This window comes from Protopterus annectens, chromosome 3.part0 (genome assembly GCF_019279795.1).
Source record: "Protopterus annectens isolate FY-2018-M chromosome 3.part0, PAN1.0, whole genome shotgun sequence".
Classification (NCBI taxonomy): Eukaryota; Metazoa; Chordata; order Ceratodontiformes; family Protopteridae; genus Protopterus; species Protopterus annectens.
In genome coordinates this window covers 172,449,836-172,470,821 of record NC_056731.1, presented here as the reverse complement: position 1 = coordinate 172,470,821, position 20,986 = coordinate 172,449,836, and the positions used below count along the sequence as shown (strand labels likewise).

The 20,986-nt window shown below is 41.6% G+C and overlaps 1 protein-coding gene across 1 annotated transcript in view; it reads right to left on the bottom strand.

Moving 5' to 3' along the window:
• The window catches only part of KIF15 (kinesin family member 15), a 2,415,358-nt gene that overhangs the window by 128,960 nt on the left and 2,265,412 nt on the right, over positions 1–20,986 (bottom strand). The window contains exon 35 of the mRNA XM_044065522.1: positions 9,329–9,441. Within this exon, the coding sequence (XP_043921457.1) occupies positions 9,329–9,441 (113 nt within the window). The remainder of the gene's footprint in view (positions 1–9,328; positions 9,442–20,986) is intronic.

Sequence of the window (20,986 nt, the reverse complement as noted above, 5' to 3'; positions counted from 1 at the left end):
CAAAGTCATAACTGCGTTTGCAATACTAATTCTGGAATGTGTTAATCGTGCCCATGTTGTTCATGCTTAGCTAAATTTCAGTAAGAGTTTGTATTAAAGAAAACAAATCCAAAAGTAACAACTCTTTTAAGTTTTTGACACATTCTTGCACTTGTTTTATTTTTTATAAGAGGTTGATCTGAATTATTTGTTGTATTGTTGATGTCCAAGTTGATTTCTGCATTTGGGATTTCCACTCTTGTGTATGATTATTTGTACGGCTGAGGATTTAGTGGTGTCAACTTTAGCATGTTTTTAACAGTTTTTGTGCTTTATGTATGTTAGCAAGATTATCATCTTTGATATTAACTGACAAAAGTAGGAACAGAAAAAAAATAAAGTTATGTACTCACCATAACGTTCCATCTGTGTTGCCCATTTTCATTTTTCCTCAACATATGTGTTCGGATCTGATCCCTTGGTTCCAACTTGGCTTTAGCACTAGTTTGAGGCAACCAAAAAGCTTTAAAACTCCCCTACCCATAATGCATCTCTCCCAATCACCTCAGATCTTGTTTCTTGATAAAAATAGAAAGATAATGGATTAGAGAAACACCTTGGACAAGGGAAAGACCATTTCTGGTGTTTGAGGCTAGCCAACTGTCAAATTTAGGTCAACTCACTCTTCTTAAAAAAGGAAGTGACAAGGGGATGGAGGGTGGGTTGTTGAGGAAAAAATGAAAATGGACAATACAGTTGGAACATTATGGTGAGTACATAATTATTTTATCTGATTATGCCAATTTTCATTTTATCCTCAACAAATGGGACAGAGTCCCCAGCTACCTTTTTCCTGGGTTGCCTTATGGAAGGATATTTTTCAAAACCATTGAACCAAAAGAGGCCCTACTCCTGGAGACCAAATCCAATTTGTAATGAGTGATAAAGGTATGAGGTGTAGCCCAGGTGGCTGCTGGGCAAATATCCATGGACGCTCTGGACTGAGACACTGAAGAGTTTGCCATGGCTGTAGTGGAAAGAGTCCAAACTGTTTTAGGTAGCTCTAAGCCTAGTCTCTTGCAAATAAAAGATATGCAGTCTGTAATCCATTTGGATAAAGTAACATTGGTCATCAGAAGGCCCAATCTAGACTCTGAAAAGGAGACAAATAGTTGACTTTCTTTTCTTACGTCCTTTGTTCTACGAAGGTAAAAATGTAATTGTCTGTGAACATCTAACACATGTAACAAATAGTCACCTTTATTGGTGAAATTTGGGAAGAAAACTGGTAGATTAATAGTCTGGTTGATGGTGTTTTCTGAAACTATCTTAGGCAGAAAGGATGGGTTAGTACGCAAATTAACCCTGTCTTTATGAAAAAACAAGTATGGCAGCTGAGATGATAAAGTCTGAATCTCTGATATTCTTCTTGCAGATGTTATGGTTACAAAGAATATGATTTTCCAACAGAGAAATTTGAGTTGACAGGTAGTCTCACTGGTTCGAAAGGAGGATGTATAATTTTTTGTAATACCAAATTTAGATGCCAAGGTGGTGAAGGATTATATAATGGGGATTGAGTAAGAGAGTTCCTCTCAAGAAGGCTTTGCAGAGCTTAGGTGAAGCACACAAGGAACCATCAAATCCAATGTGAAATTTAGAAATTGCAGCTAGCTGAACTTTAATTGCAGAATAAGCTTCTCCCTCAAAAAAAAACAACTGAACTAAAAACTCCAGAACAGTGTGGATAGGAGCAGAAAAGGGATCTACATCTCTTTGTTGTGTCCAATGTACGAATCTCCTCCATTTACTGTTATTCAGCTTTTGAGAAGATGGCTTATGAGTGGACAGTAGAAAGTGATGCACAGCATAGGTTGTCTGGATATCAACGGAACTAGAGATACCAAGCTGTTAGCTTAAGATGTGAATGATTGAATGAGGCATTCCTGTTGGATGCGACAGAAGATCTAGAATTGGATCCAGAATCCATGGTTTCTTCTGTAGGTGAGGCCAAAGAAAGAGAAATCAGAATTGTCAAGGCCAATACAGGGCAATGAGGATTACTTCTCTCTTCAACCCATTTGCTTTCTGAAGAAATTTAGGGATTAACGGAGTTGGGGAAAAAGCATATAAGAGACTGGGAGGCCAATCATAAGTGAGAGAATTCCTTGGGGGGCTCTCCTCTTGGGGGATCAGGGTAAAGTAGCTGCTGCATTTGTTGTTTAGAGTGGACAGAAAAAGGTCACAGTAAGGCTGACCCCACTTGCACAATACATCTTCCTCCACTTTCTGATTGAGGGACCACTCATAAGGCATAACAATGGATCTGCTGAATTTGTCTGCTATCACATTCGACTTTCCTGGAATGTGCATTGCTACTATGAAGAGGCTGGATGAGATCGCCCACTGCCATACTCAGAGCGCGCCTCTCAACATAAGGGGTATGAGCTGGTCCCTCCTTGTTTGTTGATGTACCAGACTACTGACATGTTGTCCCAATTGAATCGCAATTGTCACCAGAGGAAGAGCATTCAGAAAGGCGTGCAATGATAGTAGCACCACTCTCATTTCTAGGACATTTATGTGCGAGATGGCCTCTTTTGTAGACCAGGTACCTTGGACTGTTTTTTCCCAGATAATGTCCCTCCACCCTATCTGGGAGGTGTCTGTGTGACGAGTTTATATGACGCTATCGAATGGACTAAATAGCGAATGGTATTTAGTCGATCCCATACTGTCGAAATGGCAAAATAGCGAAGTCACGAACATCAAATTTTTTCCCAGGGAAAAAATTTGGTGGGCCGTCTTTGGGGCTTTGCCATTTCCTCCACTATGTTGCGATCTCAGAGTTGGTATATTTAAGTAGGGGGGAGTGGGGAGGCGAAGCCTCCCACTTAAATTTGTGTTTAAGTTTATTTTTTTTTTTACGAAGCAGCAAAATTTTTTCCCTGGGAAAAAGTTTGCTGTTCCGTTCGCTCGATATTATCGGTATGATGAAATATCATTCGCTATTTACATCGTACAATATGATATAGACGCATGGTGACTGTGGCCTTGGGGTGAGGGGGAACAAAAGGACGACCTTGTATCAGTTAATCTAATTGAATCCACTATGAAAGATCCTCCTTGCAAATGTTAGTGATTCTTATATGACAAGGGTTGGCGAAGGATTGGCCACTGTACTGAGAGTAGCCACTGTAAGATTCTCATGTGGAATCTTGCTGACGGAACTATTATTGCTGCTGCCATAGACCCTAAGGCTTGAAGTACCATTTAAATAGATACTCTTGAATTGTGTAGTAACTTTCTGACATGATCTCTTATGGTTATCACTCTTGATGATGGAAGACATGCTACCTTTTTAGTTGTGTTTATATTTCCTCCTATGAAATCCAAATCTTGAGAGGGGTCTATATTTAATTTTTCATAGTTTATTGTAATTTCTAATGAAGAACATGTTCAGATAAACATGTCTCTTGCCTCTAGAGGTAGATGCCTGGTTGGGGTGGAGATCAGCCAGTCATCTATGTATGGAAACTTCCAGAATTCTTGTTGCCTTGTGCTTCTACTACTGCCATACCTTTGGTGAACACTCTGGGGGCTGTTGTGAGGCCAAATGGCAGTACTTTGAATTGACAGTGACTGGTTCACGGCCAGAAGCATAAACGATTTCTGGATCGCCTGTCTATCTTTATGTGGTAGTATGCATCCTGAAGGTCTATCAAGCACATCCAATCCTCCTTTTCCAAGAATGGAAGAATGGAATGACCGGTGACCACCTGGAACCTGCTGTGCCAAATTGATTTGTTAAATCTGCTGAGATATAAAATTGGTCTCCAGTCCCCTGTCTTTTTTTGGATGACGCTCTTGTCTAGCTGCCTTTGTATGTGGATGGCTGCTTGCTCACTCCGACTGGGTGGAACATCGGGGAGTTTTTTGCTTTCGGTCCGTGGACAGGAAAAGGGTATAAAGTATCCTCTGGATAAAATCCTCTGCACCCATGTGTCATTTATGTTTAGTCAGGCTTTCAGGTGCAGGGATAGTTGACCCCAGATTGCCTCCAGAGAGAAGCATTCAGGCCTTATTTCAGGAGCACTGAAAGGGCTTCCCAAAGAATGTATCTCTGGACCCTAGATGATGTGGAGCTCCTCTGCTATGAGGGTGGCATCTTCCATCATTGTTCCCCCCTCTGCCCCTAAGGGAACTTTCTCCTAATGTATCTGAAAAAGACCTTTGTAATTTTTTTTGAACGGCATCTTTCCACTGCTTCTCTGATTTTTTGAGTATGGTCTGTAAGGAGTGGAAAAATGTATGCCTATGGTAGAAAGGGTCTTCCCATCCTTCTCGCACCTGGGCAGTGTACCTCTGACTTTTGGGCCAAATAGGGAAGTGCTGTCAAATGAAGCACTGAAGACCACTTAAAAGGCTCTGCAAAGTCGCACAAGTGCATCCAGGCCTGCCCCCTCATAGAGATGTCCGAACTCGCAGTTCTACTTGCCCCTTTGGCTACATGTGAGATGAGCCTCACGGAGGAGGTTGGAATAGGATAATAGAACATGCTGGAGGGACAGATTTATAACCCAGAGGCTCCCACCACTCTGGAATAGAATCCCAGTCCATGTCAAACAGAGCCCCTCACTCCTTCTTTTCAAAAGGAATCTTGACGAGTGGATGGGTGATCGTAAGTTTACCCCGGGGATTACCTCTGCATCACTGCTAGACAGAGGCACAGTAAACTAACCTTAAAAGGGTGTAGTAAACTCGTTTAAAAGGGTGGCAAAAGCCAAACACACACTGGGTAGGCTTGTAAATGCCCCATGGCAGATAGCCTAGTATCAACCTATGAACCTATAACAGAGTTGACCGAATTCTGTACCCCTTTAGATACAGCTCCTGAGAGGGTATCTAATAACTCCTTGATCAGATCCCTCTGTAATCTGTTAAAATGGGAAAGATAATTTAGGGGCCTCAGAGTGAAGGTCACCGAAGAAAAGACATGCTTCCCACATATCTCCATCATCTTAGCATCCATATTAGGAGGATGAATAGCAGACCTTTCTTCCACAAGTTTTTTTTTCATGGCCGCCACCATGACCATGACATCTACTGGTACACCTTTTGATCAAAAATTTTTATCCTCCAGTGCTGCTGTTATTTTATTTGGTGTCTGAGGAGTGGGTTCATTGGAATCTGGAGCCTCCTACGCCCGCCAAGAGATCAACTCAATGAGCTCATTGGCGAGTGGGTTCACCCAGGAGGTAGAGGGATGGGATCCAAAAGCCGCCAGTACACTGACTCCTTTAATGAGGGAATGCTAACCTTCCACCCACCCCTCTGTTTCAAGATCTCTAGGATGTCTCAAAGGAAACATCATCTGGAGGTGACTGTGGGGATCCTTCACCTTCATCGAGGTCAGTGGCTTTGGTGATGGATTCCTCCGTGGAGTCTACGTGATTCCTCATGTACTTCATCTTCTGAGCAACTGCCTCTGTGGGGGTGTTCTGGGGAGGTATCAGAAAAGATAGGGTAACTCTTGTGGGTAGCCTGGGGCCTCTGGACCCACTTGTCCTGTGGGAGGTCTGGTCGAGATACTGGACACAATTTCTGCAAGGCAGAAAGCTGCGGATCCGATGGGGAAGATACTGTCTGTACTGCCAAGACAGACATGGCCCTCTCCACAGCCTCAAAAGCTGACAACCCCCAAGAGAGTAAGGACCCCTGATCCAATAGGTCATGCCCTTGGTTCCCTGCCTCCTCAAACTCAGATGACAGTGCTCTCAAAGCAGAAGCTGGGGCCAGGCTGATCACAGCCAAGGCTGCAAGACAAGGGGATGGCTCAGAAAACTTTAGAGTCTAACCCACTATCGCTGACCTGACCAGGCTGCCACAGCCCCGAGAGCTCCCTGGCTCCAACTGTGCCCAGGAACTCAGAGTGAAGGTCTGAGCCGAGAAAGGAAAGATCCTTGGATCTGATGCAGACAATACCAGATGAATCGGATCCGAAGACTACGAAACTTCAAGGGAAGTTGGAGGAACACGAAGAGGGAATGATGACATTTGGAACTCCTGACTCTTAAGAGATAGAAGCTGAATGGGTCCTTGTAATACCTTGCACAGAGAGGATCTTCTTGACCATCATCTTCACATCATCTTCCTTGAAATTTCTTGTTAAATGTGTTGACGATGCAGATGGTGACTTCAGTTTATGAAAGGAGAAGGAACTCTGGATGGCACTGGGTCGAAAGAAAGAGTACTGAGTCCTATGTAAGACCCTTATGGGTTTGAAAGGGCTTTCCATAGGATGCTGCAACAACAGATCTGATCTATCTTTGCATGCCAGGAAACTGATCCGAAGTGGTCGCATCCAAAGGTGGGGAGTCCTGTAAGTTGTAGGATCTGAAAGACTCTTAGGATATGACAGTTTAGCAACTTTAGGTGATGGCTCCACTGATATCTTCAGAGCAGAAGAAGGTCTTTTCTTTCCATTGTCCAAGCTTCTGGAGGAAAGGGAGGAACCTGGGCTTGACTGTCCAGATTTAGAAGAGTCTTTGTTCTGGTGTTTGTCTGAGCCAGAAATAGCCTCCTCAAAGGAGGAAGGCAACATACCTTTGAGTATCAGCTTATTTCTATGTTTGAGGGCCCTGTGGTTGAATGCTTGACATATTTCACAATCTTCCTGCAAGTGAAGGGGAATCAGGCAATAAACAAATATTGTGCTAGTCACTCAGGCAAATTTTATGTTCGCACTTCGAACACTTCTTAAAGCCACATGGCTTACCTGATTTATCAGTCATAAGGAAACAATATCTAGGAACAGAATTAGACAAAAAATGGACCTCTTTTTTTTTTTTTTGGACAAAAAAATTATACCAGCGATGGATTACACTAGAAAGGAAAAAAAAAGCTATTAACAATAGTTTTTGAGAAGTAGTACCGTGGTACAGAGGAAAGAAGAGAAGGAAACTGCACAACTACGTAGGGTATACAAAAAGGGAACAATTAACCAAAAATTGTTTTTAAAGTTTTTAAATTTAAGAATATAGCTGTAACAAGGGAAATAAACTTACAAGTTTCACGTAACTGCACAAGAGCTATCTGGAAAGACAACGTCTTCACGAAGTGACAAACGAGATCGGAGGTATTGGGAGAAATGCATTGTGGGTAGGGTGGGGAGCTTGAGAGCTTTTTGGTTGCCAAGAGCCATTACAACGGCTGAGTTGTATCTGAGGGATAAGATCCAAACCCATATGTTGAAGATAAAATGAAAATTGACAACATCAGATGTATAAGTTTCCCCATCTTTGCTGAGTAATTTAGTGTCGAAGAAGATGGCATGGCTTTGTTAATATTTTTTTGGTGTTTTTGCAGTATTCAGGTAGTGTTTTACACATGGGATTTTAGCAGTTTTTATGTTTCTTTTTTCCAGATATGTTTGAAAAAGAATGTTATTGTACAGTGGAAAGAGGTTAGGTACTATAAATGTAGACAGTGGCAGGTTGTTTGGGGATGGAAGTGTAATGACAGTGCAGTGGCCCATGGGGCCCATGTATATTTATTTATTTAACATTTGTTTCCTGGGAAAGTCCGACTGGACACATGTCCTTTTTCAGCAGAGGCCCGGGGAGAAAATCTCCATGAGTAACCGTAAATTTTCATGCACACATTACAATAATCAAAAAAGTATAAAGTTAATATAAGGATACAACCAGTACTCTGATTCACAAAATGCAACACACCAGAAAGAATGGTGGTTTAAAATCAGTCTTCAATGGCAAACTGAGTTCAAGTGCACTGGCAACTAATTTCAAGGTCAAAATGTTCTCAAATATAGTGACTAGCAACAAGTTGATCAAATAATTAAGTGTTCATTAAAGTCTCTTTTCTGTATCTTTCTACATATAAGCCCACAGTTTATAACATATAATACAAGATGTTGCCAGTAAATTACTTTTTTAATGGCTGCTAAGCCATATAGTGAAAATTGGTGACATCCTTTGTTGAGGTGATGGGTAGAAAACTGCAGGAGACGCTAACTAGAGAATTGCAGCAACCTTATTTACCCTTAAATAAATATAGATAATATCAGGTTTAACAGTGTAATTTTATATGTAAATAATTAACAAGTCACACTACCTTTCAAGGTGCATGAACATGTGCCTACCATCTCAGTATGCAAGACAAGGCAAATTTAACATATTAACCATATTCAGCAACAGTACTTTTGAACAGAACTTCACAGTGCTAATACTGCAACCATACATAAAGCACAAATAAAAAAAAGTTTGCAAATTACTGGATGAGGAAATATCATCTGACTGTAACTGGCAGATTCAACCCACAGCTATATAGAATCTGAGGGAGAAGTTTAAGCATGCTTGTCCACAACAGCTTATTGGGGGGAGGCAAATTCAAACATACAGCCTACCGCTGCACGACTCATATGTGCTACACACCTGTGATTGAGCTATTACTAGCATACCTCTCAAATGTCCAGATTATAGCCCCACATTTTTGGGCTAGTCCTCATAAAATTTGTGGTATTCTGGCAAATCACTAGGATGATCTGAGGATTGAGGTCACTAAATAATGACATACATTTGAGTTTCAGACTTCAGCACCTTCAGAAAATGTATGTTAACACAAACCCTGTTATTCTAGCCACTTTCAAAGTTTATAAGAGCAATATTTAAAATCTGTCCCTATTTGGGGGCTTTTAGCCCGCCTTTTGTCAGGCTTTGTCCAGATGTTTTGCACTAAGAAGTTGAAAGGTGTGGTTATAAACGAAAGTTAGTTTAATAATTTAAATTCCCAGTCACTACAAATAAATACAACTTGACCCATCTACTAGAGGGAAGCAACCAGTTTATTCATGTGCAAACTGCAGCACATCAGAAAAAAATATAGCAGTTTAGAATCAGAGCTTGAATGTAATTATTGATCTTAAAACAGTCTACAACAAAGGCAAACCAGACCAGTTCAGATACACAGGTAACTAGTTATATGGTTAAGGAAAGTATTCTCAAATACAGTATGTGACAAGTTGTTGTGTTGCTGATGTCAAGCACACCAAAAGGAGCATGTTGCCTCCACTCACAACAGACCCACTGTGGAGCACATTTGCCTCGACAGCACAGGATCCTCAAGTTGACAAACTGAATGAGAATGCTTTGAAGATCAGTTTAACTCCAAATCAACATCTTGTTTAGAGCCGATCATTATTAATGCAAATCTAATGAAATATGTATCAGTATTAATGAAATTGTACAAATATATATTTGGGGGAAGAAGTGATGGCTACAGCCAGCTAAATTTATTAATATTACCACTTTGTACATTCTGCAGCTTTTACCTGTTGACTGCTTTTCTCTGACCACATTCTTCCAACTTGCTCTGCAGATCGTGGCACTGGCTAATCCAAGTTTGCATTTCTATGCGCATGTTCTCCATCTCACAAAGTTGACCCTATAATTAAAAAAATGCTATGAAAACAATGGCAAACATTCTTAACTTCTTTTCTACACAAGTCTTCCTGCTTGATATCTCCATCAGGCCACCCCACCCAGTCATTTAATGTCTAAGGCATTTTCTTCTTAATGGCCACCTGAAGTTATTTTTACTGCAGTGGTGTCATAGAAAAGAATTGTAATGCATATCATTTCCGCATCAGAATGTACTACAGTCCTGCATAAAGTATTAAAACTGCAGCAGATATGAAACTTAAAATCAATCACTTAACTCTGATAGTAAAAATTAGCAATGGGCAAATGTGGCACTACAATAATCTAACAAAGCTTTGAAAAAAGCATCCACCAATAATAGGCAAGATAAATACACATTAATGAGGTAAAAATGAGACACTGGCACTTCCCCACCTACCCATTAAAGAAACAGGAATTTAAGGAATAGACAGTGGAAATTATTTGGAAGTTATAAGGGAGGATAAAATAAGTTATAGCTAGTGAGTAGGATAAAAATGAAAGTGGAGTTTAAAAATAGGGCGGAAATCAAAAGACAAAGTACAGTTGTGTACCTACCGTAAATGTAGATGTTCGAGTGTATTCACTGTTGCAGTCATTACCATTGGGTTATCCTGCTGGCAGACTACCCGCAGTCGGTCTGAGTTCCAAAGTCTAGGTCCGGTGTCGGTTGCTGTCGCCTCTTCCCTGACGTCAGTGCGCCAGGGGTATAAAAGATGCAGCCGACGCCATTTTCTTCAGTTTTTCTTGCCCCAGATGTCAGGTGCCCTTAAAAAGGTAGGCTAAATAATGCCAATAAGCATGCATACACAAAAAAACAACTTTTCCTTCACCTATAAGCAAATATACCACATAGGTTGTATAGGATAGAGAAGTACAGATAAGTTCCAGTAAGAAAAAGGGGGATGGTGGGTGGGTAACTTGGACTGCAACAGTGAATACACTTGAACATCTAAATTTATGGTAGGCACACAACTGTACTATGGTCATCGTGTTTCACTGTTGCAGTCATTACCATTGGGTTGAATCCCAAAGTTAAGGTTGGGAGGTTGGTGCTAAATAGGATTAGGAGAAGCTATTAGGCCCTGCAGAACTGCAGTGGCAAAGCCTGCCCTGGATTTAGAGTAGAGAGGTAAGTGGTAGTGCTTTGTAAAAGTATGCACTGAACTCCAAGTTGCAGCCTCTAAGATGTCTTTGGTTGGTACTCCTCTGAGGAAGGCTGCTGAAGTGGCTGCTGCTCTGGTTGAGTGTGGCCTAATGCCCTTAGGCACTGATTTGCCATGCTGTGAATAGCAGAAACGAATGCAGTGGCCCATCCACTTTGAAATAGTCTGTTTTGAGATAGGCTTTCCTTGTGATCCTGCGGCATATGCCACTAGAAGTTGTTCAGTTTTTCTGAAAGCTTTGGTTCTGTCCAAGTAGAAGTGTAGCTGCCTGTGAATGTCCAAAGAATGCAGAAGTCTCTCACCCTTATTCTGTGGGTTTGGGAAAAAAGTAGGCAAATGAATTGTTTGGTTAAGGGCCACGCTGGGCACAACCTTAGGCACAAATGTAGGGTTTGTCCTTAGAGAAACCCTGTCCGGATGAAAAATGATAAAGGGTTCCACAGCCATAAGTGCCTGTAACTCTGGGACTCGTCTAGCAGAGGTAATTGCTAGGAGCAGAGCTGTTTTCCAGGATAAGAATTTTATATCAGCTGTAGAGGCTGGCTCAAACGGAGGCAGCGTGATTTTTTCCAAGACATAGTTGAGGTCCCATGCAGGTATTGGTGCTCTCCTTGGAGGTCTTATGTTTTTGGCCCCTCTGAGGAACTGCCTTAGTAATGGATGAGAAAAAATAGGTGGTTCTGTATTGTAATGAGCTGAGATAGCAGAGACATGAATTTTAATTGATGAAAAGGAAAGGCCTTTATCCAGCATCTCAGTTAAGTACTGCAAAATCTGAGAAATATTTGGAGCAGTTGTGTCAATACCTTGTGTCTGGTTCCAAGCATAGAATCTCTTCCATTTTTCTGCATAAGATTTTCTGGTGCTAGGCCTCCTGGCCTACAAAATAACATCCATCACTGCTTTAGACAGAGGTGTGCCTTGAATGGCTACATTATACACCATGCCACCAGGTTTAAGGTCCTGAGTTGGCCGTGCAGTATCATACTGTCCTGTTGGGTCAATAAGTGAGGAATTAGAGGTAATGTCCAAGCTGGGCATTGAGACAAGCTCTTTAGGATTGGGTACCAGTGCTGGCGGGGTCAGTCTGGGGCAATCAGTATCATTTTTGGCTTCTCTTGTCTGACCTTGAGGTGTACCTTGGGGAGGAGAGGCAGAGGAGGAAAAGCATATACTGTTAGGTTTTTCCATCTGAAGGATACAGCATCCACTTTCCATGCTTGCTTGTGATAAATCCTTGTGCAGAATGTCTGTAATTGGTAGTTGTGAGGAGAGGCAAATAGGTATTTGTCTGGGCATCCCCATTTCCTTGTTATCATGCTGAATACTTGTGGGTCCAATTTCCACTCGTGGGGATCCATTAGGTTTCTGCTTAGTTCGTCTGCCAGAGTATTTATCTTTCCTGGCAGGAATTGTGCTTGCAGATGTACTTGGTAGGTCAGTGCTGTTTCCCACAAGTTCATAGCTAGTCTGCAGAGAGGGTAAGAATGTGTGCCCCCCTGCTTGTTTATGTACCACATAACTGTAGTATTGTCCGTCTATCAGTAGTTGTCCCGGATTAATTATGTCCTTGAAGGTTGTCAGGGCATTCTGAACAGCTAGCATCTCTTTTTTATTGATATGTAGATGCATTTGACTTGTGGACCATGTGCTCTGAATACATCTTCCTGCCATATGTGCACCCCAGGCATAATCTGATGCATCTGTTGTCAATGTCTGCCTGGCTGTGGGTAAGGTGAATGGCTGTCCCGTGTTGAGGTGACAGGCTTTTGCCCACCATTGAAACTCCTGTTGCAGGCAGGGAATGAGGGTAATTATTCTTTCCAGGCTGTGGCAATGTTGAGTCCAAACACTTTTTAGATACCATTGAAGTTTCCTCATATGCAGTCTTGCATATGGAATTAGTAGTATGCAGGATGCCATGAAGCCCAACGCCTGCAGAATTTTTCTTGCAGATAACTGGGTCTTTGTTGCCAACATTGTGAAATAAGTAATCAGTTGTCTGTGCTTGTCTGGCGTGAGATAAGCCATCTGGGCAGTTGTATTTATGCTTGCACCCAAGAATATTATCTCGAGAGGGTACAAGTTTTGATTTCTTTTCGTTTACTGTGAACCCTAGACCTGTTAGTAATCTTTACAAACACCAGATGCTGTAGTAGAATGTCGTTGTTCTCTGCTTGAATAAGGCAGTCATCCAAGTAAGGATAGATTTGTATTCCTCTTTGTCTGCAAAATGCAATTACTGGTGCCAGGCATTTTGTGAAGACCCTGGGCGCCAGTAGATAAGCCAAAGGGCAGTGCAGAGAATTGGTAGTGCTTTGAGCCAGCTATAAATCTGAGGTATCTTCTGCATGATTGTCTGATTGGAACATGCAGGTATGCCTCTTTTAAGTCTAAAATCACAAGCCAAGCGTTCTTGCCCAGCATGGGCAGAAGCTGCTGCAGAGTTAACATTTTGAATTTTGGAATATCGAGGAATGTGTTTAGGATGGACAGGTCCAGTATTGGTCTCCAGACTTTGTCCTTTCTGGGTACCAAGAATAGCCTTGAGTAAAATCCTTGTTCCTGCTCTTGCTGTGGTACTTGCTGAATGGCTCTCATGTCCATGAGAGAAGAAACTTGTTTTTGTGCCTCTGCCCATTGATTGCGTGACAGGTCTGGCATACCGTGTGGTCTTGGCAGGGTGTGAAAGTGGAACCTGTAACCTTGAGACACGATATTTAGGACCCATTTGTCCTGGGGCACTATGTGCCAATTTTGTGAAAAAAGTGCTAGTTTTGCCCCCAAAGGAGCTGCCAGAAGATAAGTGCTTGGTGCTGGCAGGGGAAGTCATTGAGACTGTTTCCTGTATGGCTGTGATTTTTCTTCTCCACCTTTGAAGGTAGAAGCACCCCATTGTTTAGGCCTGTATGAGCCTTGGGGCTGTGATCTGCCTCTTTGTGGTCTGACACTGGAAAGGACCAATTTTTTGTAGGTCAGTTTCTGCTAAATCTGGGAGGCTGAACCTGTAAGAAATCCTTCACTGTTTGCATAAATTTAGCTTTGTCCTCCATTTTCTTCAACACCTCTTCTGCTTTAACACCAAACAAAGTATCATGCTGTAAAGGAGCATCTAATAGTTTTGCTTTAACACGATCGGGCAGATTCTGTTCTTTTAACCAAGCATGCCGCCTAATAACAGAACCTATAACTGCGGCCCTTGCAGGAGGCCTCTAGAGAATCAAAACCACATTGCAAAGTATGCTTTCCCACTTGTTCAGCTGCATGCAATAAATCTTGCATTTCTTTGTTTTCTGCACATTCTGAATTTGCCATCATTTTCTGTTTAAGTGACATAAGATATTGCTGATACTTAAGCATATGAAACTGACAATTTAAAGCTCTTAAAGCCAAGGTAGCGGAAGTATAAATCTTTTTTCCCCCATCTGTCCAGGGCCCTAGAATCCCTATCAGAGGGTTTAGGGGTTTTTTTTGCAGTGGAAGCCTTGACCCCCTTGGGACCCTGAGAAATAGTTTCTGGGTCAGCAGTAGGATTTTGTAAAGAAATTTATGTGAATCAGGCACTCTGTAGTATCTGTCTGGCTTAACAGGAGCTGGTGGTAAAGAGTCAGGAGACAGACCAGACTCTGAAAATACATCAGCTACAATATCTAAAACAGGAGGAATAGCAAGGGGCCTGTGCTGATGTAATAAAAGGAAGTCTCTGAGCCTTTTCTTGAATTCTGAGTAATCCTGGCTCTCCCAGTGGAAATGCTCCCTCATGGTATGCAGGGTCTCCCCAAAAGAATAATCCTCAGGAGGAGAGGCTGAAGGGATAGATTCTTCAGCATCAGAATCCTCATAGGGAGGAAGGGAATATTCCTGTTCAGAAGAGGAATCAGAGGAAATGGAAACCTGATCAGAAGATTCATATTCTATCTCTTGCCTAGGCCTCTTATCAGGAGGGGGATGGGAACCCCTGATCAAAGTAATTAGGTCTTCGGCCATTTTAAGCATCTGTTTTTAGGCATGGAGGCCTGTCCAGGAGAATGCTGTGCTTGCTTCTTTGTCTTTACAGGTGCTTTTGTCTTTGCCTTTGTTACTGAAGATGGTTTTACATACAACTGTGTAGGTCTGAAAACACCCTCAGAAGCCGATGCCTGCTCAGCGGCTCCAGACCCATCTGAGGGAATAGTTTCCGAGTGTCCAATACCTTGAGTTTCCAGTAGCCTAGTCGGCTCCACGTGGGAGTCGGAAGCGACCTGTGGCTCTGAGGTAGTGGGCATCAAGGGCTGCGAAAGCACCTCACTGAGAACCGGCGACAGGCCTAACAGAAGCCTCGTCGTTGGTTTTGGACCTCGGATGCCTGTTCTTTTCTTTTTCTTTGCGCTTTTTATACACTCCGGTCGTCGGCTGTTCTGACAGCATTATATAATTGAATCTTCTGCCAAAATAATGTAATGCAAAATCGTACCGACGCTTAATAGTGCATTGGTTAAATATACCACAAAACCGACAACTAGCAATGTCGTGATCTGGGCCTAGGCAAGGAATACAGTAAGAATGAAAATCCTTATGAGGTATTTGCTTCCCACAAGAAATACAATTATTAACTTTTTCTGACATCGGTCTGGAGCAAGAAAAAAGTTTCCCCAACGGGGTACTTAGCTTTAACGAAGACTTCAGTTTTGAAATTCGAATGTGAAAATCTCAGGAGTCGGCCGACCGGCACTTGCGAACTGCTTTTGCTTCGGGCACCGCACAGCAAGAAAGACTGGAGAAAATGGTGTCGGCTGCATCTTTTATACCCCTGGTGCACTGATGTCAGGGAAGAGGCGACAGCAACCGACGCTGGACCTAGACTTTGGAACTCAGGCCGACTGCGGTTAGCCTGCCAGCAGGATAACCCAATGGTAATGATTGCAACAGTGAAACACGATAAACATCATATGGTTAAGTAACAACAAGAATTAATTAGAGTGGCTGACAAAGGTTAAAGTACTGCAGAATAAGGAGAGCCTCTCAGAACAAGAGGAGCTGCAACTGCAGAGTGTCAAAGAGAAAATAAGGGAGCATCTGGGTGACATGCATGAATTTAGAAAGATTGCTGTTAAGCAACTGTTTTTGATGACAACTCCAGAGCACAAAAACATTTAGCACAAACACTTAGACATCAGAAAGTTGAAAAGGTTGTTGCCAAACGTAGGAGTTAATAAGAAAAATAACCAGAAATCATGTAGAGGTATTAGAGATATTTTGGAAATTTTATGAAAGTTTGTATAAAGCATAGAATTGTGGAAATCAAGAAAAAGCACAAATGGAAATATTTATGGAAGACTTAAACATGCCAAGGTTAGAGGTAGATGATGATCAATCACCAACAGTTAAGATAGGAGGTGATGAGATAAAAACAGTGACGTATAACAATTTGCAGGAAAGTCTCTGGAGTAGATGGTATTCCTTGTAAAAGTGTGGCTGCTAGTAGGAAAGAAAAGTGATAAAGATCTGTACGTTTGAACATTTTAAAAGGATGGGAGGCACCAAAATCCTGGAAAAAAAACTGCAGTGCTTGTAATACCTAAAGACGGTAAAGACCCATCAGCTCCAGCTTTATATAGGCCCATTTCAATTTTAAATCATGATAATAAAAAATGTCCAAAATTGATAGATACAGATCAATGTGGTTTTGTGAAGGAAAGGCAAAGATTTGACATTAATAGCACAATGATGATCCAGAGGGAAGCAGAATGTGAGGAAATTCCACTGCTGTTGGTGGGTCTTGATGTAGAGAAAGCATTCAAGAGAGTAAGCTAAGCTAGGATTACCTGAACAGGGCAATGGAAGCACTGGCATTCCCTGATACAATAAGGTTAATTAGGAGGATACATAAGGGATTGGAGGAAAAAATCAAAGTGGGAGGGTTTCTCTCTGATAAGTTGTGTCTGAACAGAGGAACCAGGCTGGGGTGTCCCCTTTCCCCTTTATTTGTGTTCTATTTAGAACTACTGGCAAAGAAAATAAAGACACAGAAATTCAAGAATATAACCGGTATGGTAATCAAGAAAAGTTGACTTTACCTACAGAAATATTATTTTGTACCTGATAAAACCATAAAAGGACATCCCAGTGTTGTGGAACATTCTGATATGGTTCAAAGTTTTTTTTGGAATATAAAATTAACGAAGATAAAACGAAGGCTATAGCTGTAAAACTATGCACCCATGCATGAATTGGTTCAGCAATATCCACATTCATGGTGACATGATAAAATGAAGCATTTAGGAGCATGGGTTAAAAAGGATTCTGCTATAGCAGCTAAGGGATATGTGGGAAGAGACCAAACAAAAGATAATATAAAAACTGAGAAACTGAAAAGCTTTTGCCTATTAATATGGTTAGCAAGATACAGTTATAAACCTTCTAGGTACACCAGTTTAGAACAGGCAGCCTAAATCCTGTGTAATGCTCTCTCAGTCATGTGCTATTTACCACTGTCCTCCCTATACAATGCTAATATCTTCCACCACCTCCAATATAATTTTATAACTTACTTCAGTATATCTCAAACTCTTTACGAACCTATACAATACTAAAATCTTCCTTCCTACATAATTTTATAACTAACTTCAAAATACATAATGAACTCCTTGCAAACCTTTCTCTACTAAAATAAAAACAATAACCTTCTTTACAATAATGGTTCCCTTCTGCAGTATCAATCCATTTACTTCTCAAGATTTTACAGCTGGAACTATAGAGATGTATAATTGTTGTAAATACTTTACTGTATATACCTGTGTTATAATTATTCTTGTTGTTTCATGAGAAATGTAACTGCTCATTTTCTGAGAACTGTTAATATAAATGTACTGTGGTGGAGTTTTTCTCCCCGGGCCTCTGCTAAAAACAGGCTCTGCTCAGTCGGATATTCCCAGTAAACAAAGAAAAATAAATAATATTTTAGAGCTACACAGTTAAGGCTCTTATACATAATACAAGCAGAAAGCGACATCTCAAAGTGAAAAGAGATGATGATGAAGGGGTGGTGTGGAATTTAAGAAAAAAGGAGAGAGTAGGATTTTAGATGAAGATCCTTAAAGGGAAAAGTCGTACCGGCCATTCATAAAATAGGAGAAAGAACAAAGCCAACATGGGAATGGAGAAAGAAGATTCTGCCAATATGGATGACTGCAACTGGGGTTAGAGAGAATAGGCAAGAGTGATCTGGAATTTACTGGATGAAGCTGACAAACCACGGTACCGGGAACAAATAATTAGAGAGGGAAAGGTAACAGAATGGAAAGAGGCCAAGAAGACATTTGGACTGTAGGCTAGAGACTGCCTATCCTATGAGGGATTGAAATCAGAGTAAAAGCAAACAGAAAGGGACAGGGGAATCCTAAGTGAAAGACCTGCACTAACTGAGGTTTTAGTTAAATCTAAAACAGAAGCTGTTAAAAAGGGATAATTAATATTGTATATAACCATAGTGGTGCAGTGGTTAGTATTGTCATCTCACAGAAAGAGGTTGTCCAGTTTGATTTTCGGCTAGGGTGTCTTCTATGCAGAGTCTGCATGTTCTCCCTGTGGTCTATGTGAGTTTTCTCCGAGTGCTACAGTTTCCTCCCACATTCCAAAAACATGCAGTAGGTGGACTAGACGCTCTAAAAAGAGATTAGATAAGTTATTCACAAAGAAATAATGGGAGGACATATGGATGGCTCCTAAATATGCCTCAAATGCTAGAAGATTTAGGGTTTTTGCTATGAAGTGTTTGCACAAGTACTTTTATACCCCAAGCAGACTAAAAAAAAAAGTGGTAGATGGCAAATGTTGGAGGTGTGATGGGGAAGAAAAGTACAGTTTTGTACCTACCATAAATGTAGATGTTCGAAGATCCACATTGCTGCAGTCCTTACACTTGGGTAGTCCGCTGTCCTCGGTCGGCCCGAATATCAAAGTATTAGGCTGACGTCGGTCATGGCGCTTAAGACTGACATCAGGACGTCAGGGTACAAATGCGCATGACCGACGTCATATCCTCAGTCTTTTCTTGCCCCAGATGTCAGAAGACCCTAAAAAGAAAGGTCAAGACAGCAAAACCAACCAACCACCCTTGCACTAATAATATGTACAATAAATACAATATACACAATATGTACAACCCAACCCAGACAACCGCCTCTAACTACAGAGGGGAAGGAGGGAGGGTAAATTGGACTGCAGCAATATGGATCTTCGAACATCTACATTTATGGTAGGTACAAAACTGTACTATGTTCTTCATCTCACATTGCTGCAGTCCTTACACTTGGGTAGAATCCCAAAGCAGAGGAAAGGGAGGATGGCAAAACTATAAAGCAGAAGGCGCTGCCAAAATGCCCTGTAAAATAGCAGTGGCAAAACCAGCCCTAGATTTAGAGTAAAGTGGAAGGTGATAATGCTTAGAAAAAGTATGCACTGAACTCCAAGTAGCTGCCTCCAAAATATCTTTAGTTGCCACCCCCCTTAAAAAGGCTGTAGAAGTGGCAGTAGCCCTAGTGGAATGAGGCCTAATCCCAGCTGGAATCTCCTTACCATGATGGGAATAACAGAAAGCAATACAAAACCCAATCCACTTAGAAATAGTTTGTTTTGACACAGGCTTGCCCTGAGAACCCAAAGCAAATGAAACAAATAACTGCTGAGACTGCCTGAACCCTTTAGTTCTGCTCAAATAATATCGCAACTGCCTGTGTACATCCAAAGTGTGCAAAATCTTTTCCCCTTTATTTTGGGGTTTGCATAAAAGTAGGCAAATTAATAGTTTGGTTTAAAGCCACACTAGAAACCACTTTAGGCATAAAGGAAGGATTAGTACGCAAAGATACCCTATCCTTATGGAAAATTAAGAAAGGCTCAACCGCCATGAGGGCCTGTAATTCAGAAACCCTTCTTGCAGAGGTAATGGCCAACAAAAAAGCAGTCTTCCATGATAAATATTTCAATTCGGCAGTAGCTGCAGGCTCAAAAGGTTGTAGAGTAAGTTTCTCCAACACAAAATTGAGATCCCAAGCAGGAGTAGGAGCTCTACGTGGGGGTCTTATATTCCATGCCCCTCTAAGGAATTGCTTAAACAAAGGATGAGAAAACAATGGTGGGTCACAGTCATAGTGAGCAGAAATTGCTGCAGCATGAACCTTAATAGAAGAGAAGGACAAACCTTTCTCCAATAACTCAGTAAGATATTGAAGAGCCACACTTAAATTAGGCTCAGAAACATCAAATTCCTTTGCTGTACTCCAAAATAAAAATCTCTTCCATTTATCCGCGTACACTTTCCTTGTACTAGGCCTTCTGGCCTCCAAAATAACATTCAAAACTTGCTGTGGAAGCTGAGACCCTCCAGGGTTCAAAACAGAATATGCCAGGCTGTTAGGTGAAGAGAGTGAAGTTTGACATTGAGTAAATGACTGTTCTCCTGAGACAGCAGGTGTGGAATCGAAGGCAAAGGCCATGGAGGCTCCGTACCAGACTTCTCAGTAATGGGTACCAGTGCTGTCGAGGCCAATCTGGAGCTATTAAAATCATCTTTGGCTTGTCCTGTCTGACCTTCAGGAGTACCTTTGGGAGGAGAGGCAGAGGTGGAAAGGCATACACATGAAGATTGCTCCAATTGAAAGAAAGAGCATCCACTTTCCAGGCTGTGGGATGAAACCTTTTTGTGCAAAACTTTGGCAGCTGGTAGTTTAGTGGAGAAGCGAACAGATCTATGTCTGGAGTTCCCCATGACACTGTCAATTTCTGAAATACATGAGGATCCAATTTCCACTCGTGGGGATCCATAACTGCTCAACACATCTGCTAAGGAGTTCTGTGCTCCCGGCAGAAACCTTGCCTGAAGATTTAACTGTAAACTGAGAGCAGTCTCCCACAAAATCATTGCTTGCCTGCATAGAGGATAAGAATGTGTTCCCCCTTGCTTGTTGATGTACCACATGACAGTTGTGTTGTCTGTTAGAATCAACACCTGCCCTGGAAGAAGTAAATCCTTGAAAGCTATCAATGCAAATTGGACTGCTAACATCTCCTTCAAGTTGATATGTAGATGTTGTAGTCTGGCAGGCCACGTGTCTTGTATCCACTTTCCATTTAGATGAGCTCCCCAAGCTTTGTCTGAGGCATCTGTCGTTAGAATCTGACTCGCCTCTGGCCGGGTCACAGAGAGTCCCTTGTTTAGGTGACATTCCTGAGCCCACCACAAAAATTCATTTCAATGCAAGGTATTATCTGAATGACAGTGTCCATATCCTGGCAGTGCTGTGTCCATACATTTTGAGATACCATTGTAGCTTCCTCATATGCAGTTTGGCATTGGGAAGCACCAGAATACAAGATGCCATGAAC